The 11,834-nt window shown below is 36.0% G+C and overlaps 1 protein-coding gene across 1 annotated transcript; it reads left to right on the top strand.

Moving 5' to 3' along the window:
* The first annotated feature begins 3,819 nt into the window (after positions 1 to 3,819).
* hapstr1a (HUWE1 associated protein modifying stress responses a) lies at positions 3,820 to 11,106 on the top strand. Its single transcript, XM_067373894.1, has 4 exons — positions 3,820 to 4,264; positions 6,466 to 6,546; positions 6,646 to 6,921; positions 8,589 to 11,106. Exons 1-4 carry the CDS (start codon positions 4,069 to 4,071, stop codon positions 8,831 to 8,833), a joined length of 798 nt encoding a protein of 265 aa, XP_067229995.1. The 5' UTR covers positions 3,820 to 4,068; the 3' UTR covers positions 8,834 to 11,106.
* The last annotated feature ends 728 nt before the right edge of the window (positions 11,107 to 11,834 follow it).

The raw sequence follows: 11,834 nt of genomic DNA, 5'->3' as shown, positions 1-11,834 counted from the left end.
AGCGCGACTCATGCGCCTCCGAGAGATTATTTTAAATACAACTTCCCCTGCAATATTTCCAGTCCGTGTGCTCCTCCGATTGTCCCTCTTCTGGGGGGGAGCGAAGAAAAAACCTATCCATTCAAACCAGACTCTAATGTGAAATCGCACTAATTTAGAAGTTTAAACTCACAAAGATGTCCGCGTTTCGCCTTGCCGTTATTAGTGGAACTAACCTGAACCCCTAACGCCCAATTGCACACTGAAGCTGCATCCCAAATGACTATTCGAACGAGAAAATATAATTTTGCCCGGTCACGGCCAGAGCCTCTCTCACCCGCTCCCGTGGTTTATGGTGTTCAGTTTGAGGTAAAACTCAAAATGGCGGTCGCGCTCCTCTCTGAAATGTCACATCCGCATGGAGATCCAAACAGTGGCGCACACCGCGAGCAGCATAAACACAAATGCTGCCTCACAGTAGAGTTAATTGAAACTTTGCTGTTTCAACGTATATTTGTTGTTGTTATTTAATATTTTTTTTACATATCTGGGATATATAAAATTACGGAATTGTGTAGTTTTTTTTTTTTTAAATCTTTAACATAACTCCCTCATTGATTCTTCTTGAGACAGGGGACGAACATAAACCACTTTTTTTTTATTTTTATTATTTCCATCTCTCTCTCTCTATATATATATATTAATCTTCTGTGAGTTCAACTAGTTTTTATCCATTTCAAGTAATCGCAAAGAAATAAAGTTTGAGATAATTTCTCTCATTTTAGCTATAGGACTTATAGCTGCTGCATTTAATACATCTGTATTATGCAGAATACACTGTGTCAACACAGTAAATATTTATCAGGTTGTGGCCATTAAATATATGGCACTTATAATCATTTGGAAATCACATCATTCTTTGAAGTCAGTGCTGGATTATTCTAAAAAAATATTATTGTGTCTGATCATATGGGGCGATTTATCTTATTTCTCTGGCATCTCTGTTGAAAAAAATAAATAAATAAACAGCATGCTGGTTAGGTATGTTTTGAAGCATGTCAGCTTGTTTGAGATGGTTTAAGTGGTCCTTAGCTGGTCATGAGCTGGTTTAAGCTATAACCAGCTCATAACCAACTAAGGACCAATATAAACCAGTTCAAACCAGCTGCCATGCTTCAAAACATACCTAACCAGCATGCTGTTTTTTCACAGTGATGACCATGGTGTTGATATGTTTAGATTATTTCCTGCTGACTGAGAAGGGTCGTCAACATTGTAAAGTCAATATGGATGGTGTGTGTGAGGGGGGTTTGGGAGGTCGCCTTAATTGCACAAAAATATTGGCAAGGAGGACAAGCAGCTGCACGGGTCCTGTCTGCATAAGGTAATAAGTAGTCACCCGTGTTTTGAAAATGTCACAGAAATAAACTTCTCTGCAACTTATCTGATATTCAACCGAAAAATAATGCTATGTATTCTGTAATGACTGTTGTATGATTAATAAATTAACATGAACAAGGTGTTTGTGTTCTGTTTCAAATAAACTTTTATTCTCAGCCAAATAATTTTTGACCAAAACCAATTCAAGGGATTCTTCAAATAACTTTTTCTCAGTGATGCTCCCTTTGTTTAAAAGAGGAAATAATTAGTTGATTTGACCATAAAAGCTCATAGTAATTCCTTAGGGGTGACTGTGCGTTATGTTTCACACCTGGAGCCCTTCAGTGTTCTTGCATTCATTTCATATACTTTCTACATCAGTGCAAATTGATAACAGAATTGACAGATGTTGCATCTACCCATGTGATATAGCGCATTCATCTGTTTATTACTGTTTTTTTTTTAATATAAATTAGGCTATACATGTGTGAACTTGTCAGCTCAGCATAAATGCTAAAAAGAGTGGAAATGTGTGGAGTATCTGAAATGAACCTGACAGCTTTTTCCACATTGTATTATGTTTAATATAGCATTATTGCATTTGTATGCTGTGAGTCAGAATGCAATAGTGACCTATTTGTTCACAGGAATTTGTACTGCCCTACAAAATATTTTCCAGAGTACTAAATAGGATGGGATTTCCTTTAAGAGTTAATAATCTAGTATTTTACTTAAACTTTAATCCTGTTTACGAATGTTGTAATGCAAAGTACTGTGATATAACAGCCATTAAACCTTTTCACATAGTGCACAAAGAGAAGAACTGTTATGGCTGGTTTTCATTTACATTTATGCATTTGGCTTATCCAAAGCAACTTGCATTGCATTCACACATTTTATAATTTTATTTGTTTTGTGTAACCTCAGTGAATGCCATTTCTTTAAAGTAACCTATATTTTGAATAGATTTTCAATGGCATTTGCTTACAATTGGTTTTAACATGATTTTTACACTAAGAGCTTTCATCTTCAAACTTGCTGCCTACAGGTCTGAAGTGGTTTAGCCTACTCACGATAACACCCACATTACTTGCTCAGAAATGTAATCAAAGCATTATTTCTAAAATCCTTGCTTGAGCAAAACCTCAGCAAAGCTTATCTGAGTTTCCAGTTAAACTTGCAGCTAAATTTATCTACAAGAATGTGGGTCAAATAAATGATTTTAAATTAATCCAGTAAATTAGGCATACTTTACAAGCTGCTAACATGAATGGTTTTCAGATAATTTAAAAGTATTAATAAACGTTTAAAAAGCTAATGTTAGCATGTAGCACAACATACAGCAGTGTGATAGCCTACTTTTCAGAGCCAGATGACGTCCAGCTCCCCCTCTCTGGATCTCATGGGTGGAGCTCAATCTAAATTAGATTTAGGGATAGGGTAAGGTTGGGGTTAGGGTGTGGCTGGACCTTCAGATGGGATCCTGACGTTAAAGGATTAGTTCACTTTCAAATAATTTTGTTTCTGATAATTTACTCACCCCCATGTCATCCAAGTTGTTCATGTCTTTCTTTCTTCAGTCGAAAAGAAATTAAGGTTTTTGATGAAAACATTCCAGGATTATTCTCCTTATAGTGGACTTCAATGGACCCCAAACAGTTGAAAGTCAAAATTACAGTTTCAGTGCAGCTTCAAATCGTTCTACACGATCCCAGGCGAGGAATAAGGGTCTTATCTAGAGAAACCATTGCTCATTTTCTAAAAAAATAAAATAAATTCTTATAAGTTTTAACCATAAATGCTCATCTTGAACTAGCTCTCTTCTTCTTCTTCTCTATTTGAATTCCAGCAGTGTAGATGCTGCTAAGCGTATTACTGCCCTCCACAGGTTAAAGTTTGAACTAAATTGTCATATGCAATATGCTAGTGCAAGTATATAACAATGTATATAACAATTAGTTCAAACTTTGACCTGTGGAGGGCAGTAATACACTTAGCAGCGTCTACACTGCCAGAATTTTAATAGAGAAGAAGAAAAGAGCTAGTTCAAGATGAGCATTAATGGTTAAAACGTATATAATTTTTTTTTTTTTTTTTTAGAAAATAAGCAATGGTTTCTCTAGATAAGACTGGAACTATTTGAAACTGCACTGAAACTGTAATTTTGACCTTCAACCATTTGGGGTCTTTTGAAATCCACTATATGGAGAAAAATCTTGGATTGTTTTCATCAAAAACCTTAATTTCTTTTCGACTGAAGAAAGAAAGACATGAACATCTTGGATGACACGGGGGTGAGTAAATTATCAGGAAATTTTAATTTGAAAGTGAACTAATCCTTTAAGCTCCACCCATTGACTCTTATACTGTTTTCCATGATCAGAGAGCAACAGCGTTGATACGGGCATGCGCAGAACAAGTGGGCGTGTTTTAAATGTGAACCGCCCACATCGAGGACCTGCGCAAGGCAAAAGCGCTCCTCTGACCGGGGTAGACAGCCACAGTCCTGGGTAATTAAATTTCGGCGTCACAAAAGACAAAACATTTCACTTCATTTGGTTTTAATTCAGGCCTGTAAATCCAGAAATAAGGAAATTAACCGACGCTTATCAGTTGTTGTGTGATTTCATGAACGCGAATTAACCCACAAGATCAAGAAATTACTCAAAAAAACGAGCAGAAGTTCACCGAAGTTTCTCAGTATTCATCATGGAGGAGAAGAAGGAGGAGAGCGAAGCGGAGATCCACGAACACGGACCCGAGCACTGGTTCTCCAAATGGGAGCGTCAATGCCTGGCCGAGGCCGAAAGGGAAGAACCGAGCGAGGAGGCGGTGGACCAGAACCAGGAGAAACTGTGGCATCTCTTCCAGAATTCCGCTACGGCGGTGGCGCAACTTTATAAAGGTCTGTGGGCAGAGAAAGAGACCCCATCAGCGGCCCACCGACTTCCAGCAGCTCGCCTAAAAAGACCTTTCGCTTCTAGAAAAATGTCGCGCAAACTTCGATCCAACCACACCTTTCGACCAAAAAACCACTTACCGGTATCATTTGGCTATTAAAGTCACCAAAAGCAGCGTTTTATGCTTGTTTTTGTCCGTGTGAATGATAATTAGCTTTAGCCGCGCGGGTCTGGCTGTGTTTGACAGTTTGTTCGTTGTTATTATATTGGCCTTGCTATTGCTAACCGGGTAGCCTGAAAGCCGGCTAGCTCGCCCTTTAATACGAGTTTTTTTTTGTTGTTGTTCTTTTCGGCTAAACTGTCTGTATACGAGTAATTGATTTTAAGATTTTTTTATGTAACACATTTACGCTTTATAGTCTTTTAAAATCACACGTTTTGAGAAAGCCCTGCCGGTTAGTGAGTTAGCTTGTGTCCTATTGTGGCTGTGTTTCAAAACCTAGTGCACTCAACAACCTTTGTGCAACATTAGAAGAACACACTTGTATTGCCATAGTGTCCTGTCCAGGTTGGTGCTCACTAGGGTTTGAGACACATAGTCATTGTCTGGGTTACTGAACTCGCTCTTAAAGGGATAGATAGTTCACCCCAAAATGAAAACTGTCATTATTACTTCAAACCTCTATGAAGTTCTTGCTTTATGTGAAACACAAAAAGAAACGTTGGGTACTGGCAGGCACGGTCACCAGTCGCTTTCATTGTTCTTTCATAGTCTGTTGTACTGATAAGTGCATCCTTTGCTTTATTTGGCTTTTTTTTTTTTTTTTTTTTAAATACATTAATATTTATATACAAAAAAGTGTAAATGTTAGAACCTTTTTTTTTCCCTGCTAGAAAAAGACATATGCTCTTTAATTCGTTAATGAATATTCCGTAGGTTTTTACTAACTCATGTTTTTCAAGACCTGTATGAATTGTTTGAGATGTTTGCCAGAATGTTGGGTACCTCAGTCACTATTTACTTTCATTGCATTTATGTCCTTTTCCATACAGTGGAAGTGAATGGTGATGTAGACTGTCAATTCCTAATATTTTTTGTAAATTGTCCTTTTAATTGCAGCTTTTGCTTGTACAAATGTTTAAAATGGAAAGTGTATGTTATTTTAGCAATAAATGAGCTATTTTAATTATTTAAAACTCGCTTTAAAAAATCCAAAAAATGAAAATTCTGTAATTTATTACTCACCCTCATGCCGTTCCACACCTGTAAGACCTTTGTTCATCTTCAGAACACAAATGAAGATATTTTTGTTGAAATCCGATGGCTCAGTGAGGCATCCATAGGGAGCAATGACATTTCCTCTCTCAAGATCCATAAAGGTACTAAAAACATATTTAAATCAGTTCATGTGAGCACAGTGGTTCAATATTAATATTATAAAGCGACGAGAATATTTTTGGTGTGCCAAAAAAACAAAATAACAACTTATTTAGTGATGGCCGATCTCAAAACACTGTTTCAGGAAGCATCGGAGCACAAATAAATCAGCGTGTCAAATCATGATTCGGATTGTGTGTCAAACTGCCAAACTGCTGAAATCATGTGACTTTGGCACTCCGAACAGCAGATTCGACACACTGATTCATTTGTGCTCCAAAGCTTCCTGAAGCAGTGTTTTGAAATTAGCCATCACTAAATAAGTCGTTTTTGTTTCTGTTTTTTGGCGCACCAAAAATATTCTCGTCGCTTTATAATATTAATATTGAACCACTGTACTCACATGAACTGATTTAAATATGTTTTTAATACCTTTATGGATCTTGAGAGAGGAAGTGTCATTGCACCCTATGCAGGCCTCATGGAGCCATTGGATTTCATCAAAAATATCTTAATTTGTGTTCCGAAGATTAACGAAGGTCATGGAACGACATGAGGGTGAGTAATTAGTGACATTATTTTCATTTATGGGTGAACTAAACCTTTCTCTTGGAAATAGTATGAACATGGTTTAATCCTTTGCAAAACCAGCTGAATTTGACATGCATTATCTACGCAGTTAGAAAATATATGATTTCCCCAGTATTATGATGTAAAGGTTAACGACAGAAATCCTGTCTGAACACTTTTCTGGAACTAATTTATTTCGGTAATCTCCGTTGTCTTTAAGGTCACATGAGCGCCCCTGATTTTATTTCTGTCTTGCAGATCGAGTCTGTCATCAGCAAGGACTGTCATTGTGGTCTCCATTTCAGAATGCTGCAACAGCAGTGACTAATCTTTACAAAGGTATCAAAGATTTGAGTTTGCACATATGTAGTGCCCCACACTGTTGTTTGTTTGTATAAATTGCATAAATAATTAATGTGAATGTGATCTGTTCAACAGAGAGTGTTGATGCACATAAGAGAAGCTTTGACTTAGGAATCCAGATTGGTCATCAGCGACGTAATAAAGATGTTTTGGCCTGGGTCAAAAAGCGAAGGAGAACTATACGAAGGGAAGATTTGATAAGTTTCCTATGTGGTAAAGCGCCACCACCAAGGACTTCTAGAGCTGCCCCGAAACTGACTGTCATGTCTCCTAACCGACCACCTTCATCGGACTCCGTATCATCTGTAGAGACTGATTTACAACCCTTCTGTGAGGCCATAGCACTACATGGTAAATATTATTTCCCGGTCATTGTTAAGATACAGCTGACTGAACATGATCACCTATGACATTGCATATATGTGTCTTAACATTTAGTGACTGCACTTTGTGGTCTACATATGGTGGTTATTGTATAAATACATTATCTCTTTCACACACGCACAAAAATATTTTTTATGGTCCTATAAAAAGAATACCTGAAAAGAAAAAAAAATGCAAATGTTAATACAAGTATTACATATAAATAAAAAGATTATATATAATTTGTGTGTATATACAGTCAAAACAAAATTTATTCAGACACCTTAGACATTTCTTTCATTAATACAGTTTATTCACTGTAGTTAACATTTTTTTTTTAAATATGACAAGATCTCAGAGTTAAACTGTCAGAAAAAAATGAATCTTAATTATGTCAGATAACACTTAAACAAAACATGGTGTCTGAATAATTTTTGGTTCCAAATTTCTATCGGTTTTACTGGTAGTCCACTGTATGAAGAATTTTTGTGTATAATATGTTACAGTTTACTTTATTTTGCTATCCTAACATAAATGAACTGTAGTGTCCTGCATATCAAAATATATATAAAAAAAATATATATATCAAAAACTTTATATATATATATATATATATATATATATATATATATATATATATATATATATATATATATATATATATATATATATATATATATATATATAATATTACATACATGCGCGCACACACACACACACATACATATATTATATATGTCTTTTTATTAAGTTACAAACCGAAAATACAGGAAATATGTAAAAAAAAAGAAAAAGTAAAAAAAAATTTCAGAAAATTATAATTATAAAATTCAGAACAAAATGGCTTCTTTAGGCAAAAATCAGTATTTAGTGTGACCTCCTGGACTTCTTCCAGTTTCTAAAAGAAGAAAATCTGAGAAACTTTTCATCATATTTTGAAAATTTTCTTAGCCTTCCAGTCATTTTCCATTCCATTTAGGTTTAAGAGAGCTGGTTCCTGCTATTGCTCAAGTGTAAAGGGGAGGTCAATAAACACTTGCCACTTTATAAAATAGTTTTTTTTAATACTTCATACAAATTTCCTGCATTTTCCGGTTATATTCTAATATATTCTAATCTAATTCCGGTCATTCTAATTGCTAAAACATCTAATGGTGGCATAAGACTTTTGCACAGATTCTCTCTCTCTCTCTAATATATATATATATATATATATAACACACACACAATAAGTGTGTAATATGTATGTTTTTGTCAAGTTGAGAAATCTTTGTGTAGGCTGTCAGACCTTTAAAAGATCATTTTCTCCATTGACCCTCACATGGTTCAAGTACAAGGATTGCATGACTGTACGTTCCATAGTATTTTTAGAGTAAGATATCTGGTTGAAAGGACCTTAAGGTTTATTTTCAAGCACAGCTTGTCATAGCTCTACAAACACTGCATCACTCTAATACACTAGAAACATGAAGTTGCATTCACATCACACCTACAGTTGTCACAATCTGTTATTTAGAGAATGTGTAAAACCACAGCCAGCTAAGCCCACCACAAACTTGTTTAAAATGTATCGTTATTCATGGGTAGCAAATGTGGCATTGACATGTGGAAAAAGTGCATGTGATGATAAATGAGATCTCATCTTTCTTTTCCAGGTCTAAGTGGAGCAATGGCCGGCATCAGCGTCCGCTCAAGCACTCCCGGCTCTCCGACTCACGTCAGCGGCAGCTCGAATGCAGGGCGCAGGCGGAATGGACTGCACGATGTGGACTTGAACACTTTCATATCAGAGGAAATGGCCCTCCACCTTGGCAGCGCGGGCACCAGGAAGCGGTCCTCGGTCCAGTGCGCCGACGTCATCACAGACTCCCCAACCCATAAACGCAACAGAATGCTCTGAGTTCAGTTGTTGTTCTGTATGCTTTGTGCTGCTTGAAATAAAAGCCACTTAATCCTCAACATTTGCGTTCCCTCAAAAGGAGACGAGGAGCGCAGTACACTTGCATATTCAGTACAGTATGCCGTACGGTGGAGGCTAGTTCATACCCCTCCATGCATGTTGACTTGTTTCTTTTTGCGCCTTCCACAAAATGAATCCCATAAGTCAAGTGACCGCGTTATTGTTTTGAGTTGTATGATGCTGTCAGTATCCAGTTTATTGGAAATATATTAACTACAAGATTACAACAAATAAAATAGGCTATTTTTAGTTCACAGTATCTCATAGTTGCGCTTCCTAGCATTGCCAAGCTAATAACTCAATGTTTGTTTTCAGATAATGTCAGCATCCGCTCATTTCCCATCAGTATATTTTCAGTTTTTCTTTGCACTCATTGAATGGCAGATCATTTTAGAAATGTACAATGTTATTGGTCATAATTGAAACTGCTGCTGATCTAAATGTTTGTGTGAACTTGAGATGGTTGCAATAATGATTTTGCACTAATGCATTCAGCCAGACCTGTTTTTTTTTTTGTTGTTTTTTTTTTAAAACCATATAGACATAAAAAAAAAAAGGGAAGCGAGGCTTATGATAAAAATGGTGCAATTGTTGACATTTTACATTTCAAGGCTGTTGTGATTTGGTTTAGGGGTTAGGTGAGTCTGTGCTATAAGAATGGGTGTCTCTCAGGAGAAGTAGAGAAAAACTGTGTCGTCTTGAAATTGAAGTGTCCTTTCAGTGCTTTTCAAATCCAGGCCAGAGGATTTGGAGAGCTGCACATGTACGGTCCCGCTTTGTACTGATGTGTAGAAGTCAAGCTGGATTCTGACCCCCTTAGAAATAGAAATATATGTCGATATGAGCCCCTGGACAATTGGAGCGTGTGCTCTTTTGGCTCTGCAGGGCTCTTCATCTAACATTATGGATTTTCTTTTTGCCCTTGTCTTTATTTCTCAATATAATATGCTTTATGTAGAATGACCAATTGGGTTAGTTGATATGATCCTCATGTTAACACTTCTAGATTAATGAGTGTTTGGCATTTCAGAAAACGCTGGTGGAGGGGAATCATGATGTGAGGTGTATGTTCTGCCAAAGCCCAATCAAACTGCTTCATGCAGACATATTTAGTTAAAAATGTTTCAGAGAGTTTGCTTTTTGTTTCTTTAATATGAATATTGGCTTTTTGGTTATTGATTTCATTATTAATTTGACACACATTTGTTTTCCATACTATATAAATGAACATCTAATTTTGATTGGTTTGTAAAAAAAAGTGCTTATTGATTCAATTTACATGTAATGCATTTAGTTTATTTGAAGGTCAGGAAGTGAAGCTAACATTTTGTAAAAGTCAAGTTGGAAAGTAAAATAGTCTAGATTATCCAGATCATCATAACGAAACTACAGTTGCCATTTTTGAAAAACTTGCAAAAGTTATAGGCTAAGTTATTAAAATTACATTTGTATATTCACATCAAGTGTGTATGTTTTTGTTACTTAGAATTTGTCACACCCAAACGAGCCTGATCATAGCAACGTATACCTTTGATTCTTGCTTGTTCAGTAATTAAATGGATCTTTTAATATCAATTGTGTCATAGCACTAGAATTTGCACATAACCACACATGTATGCAATGCGTAGTTGTGAGTTTTGGAAAACTGTTCATGAGAAAGCCAGAGGCACAAGTGATTGCAAAATCTTTCTGACAATCTAAACCTTTACTTGATGTAAGCCTATCATATTTCAAATCACTGTGATTGTTGTGAGTTTTGTCATTGGAATGGGCTGTATTTGTTGTGAAGTGCTTCAGTAACTGATGCTCAACTGCCCTCTTGTGGTAATTCATATACTAACACAGAAAATAAGTAAAAAAAAGAAAGTTCAGGGGTCTGCCAGTCTCAAACTAATTTTTGTGAACAAAATGTAAAAATGCACTAAACAAAAATACATTATTAAATGAACTTCAGCAACAAAAGCTAAAGTTCAGATAATGTTTCATTGTCATATTTTACAATTATAAATTAAATGATTTTAATTATAATAAAATAATATCTGCCTGATTTCCCTATTAATTAAAAAAAAAGTTAGTCTTAACTCCTTAACATTAACAATCCCAACAACCCTATTCCATTTTTACACATATTGCTACTGAATGAAAGTGTAAACATTTGCATTTGTAAACATTTTAAACTGCATTTGCACAAAACCCCAGTCCTCAGAAAATAAATAGACAAAAAGACAAAACTGCATCTCCTTTCAGTGATCATTTGTTGAAAAAAAGAAGAGATTCAGGCCCTATTTTGCAGCCTTTTTATAGAAAGTGTTATCTATTTTATCTTGGTGTATAACTTTGAGGAGTTTTAACAGTCAAAAAAATGACGACTTTGTTCATTCAAATGAAAGCTGAAATGATGAAATACAGATAAAATACACATTTACATTTAGTCATTTAGCAGATGCTTTTCTCCAAAGCCACTTACAAATGAGAATAGTAGAAGCAATCAAATCAACATGAGTTTTTTTATACAAGTTTTTTTATACAAATAGATGGAGAAAGAGAATAGAAATCGAAAAAGTAAAAGTAAAATATAAATAAAAAGTAAGTGCTAATATTACTGGGTCAAATGTTGACCATTTTTTGAAATTGGCTAAGGACTCAGCTGCTCAGATAGAGCGTGGTAGGTCATTCCACCAGCCAGGAACAGACCAGGAGGAGGTCTGTGAGAGTGATTTTGTGCCCCTTTGGGGTGGCACCACAAGGCGCATAACTTCTGGAGGGTGCATAAGTCTGAAGTATTGAGTTTAGGTATAGTGGTGCAGAGCCAGCGGTCGTCCTGTAGGCACACATTAGAGCCTTGAATTGGATGCGAGCAGCTATTGGCAGCCAATGCAGACTGATGAAGAGAGCTGTGACATGCACTCTCTTCGGTTCGTTAAAGACCAGTCTTGCTGCA

Source organism: Chanodichthys erythropterus, chromosome 3 (assembly GCF_024489055.1).
Source record: "Chanodichthys erythropterus isolate Z2021 chromosome 3, ASM2448905v1, whole genome shotgun sequence".
Classification (NCBI taxonomy): domain Eukaryota; kingdom Metazoa; phylum Chordata; class Actinopteri; order Cypriniformes; family Xenocyprididae; genus Chanodichthys; species Chanodichthys erythropterus.
Note: the sequence above shows the minus strand (reverse complement) of the source record. Positions and strands in the feature narration are given on the sequence as shown.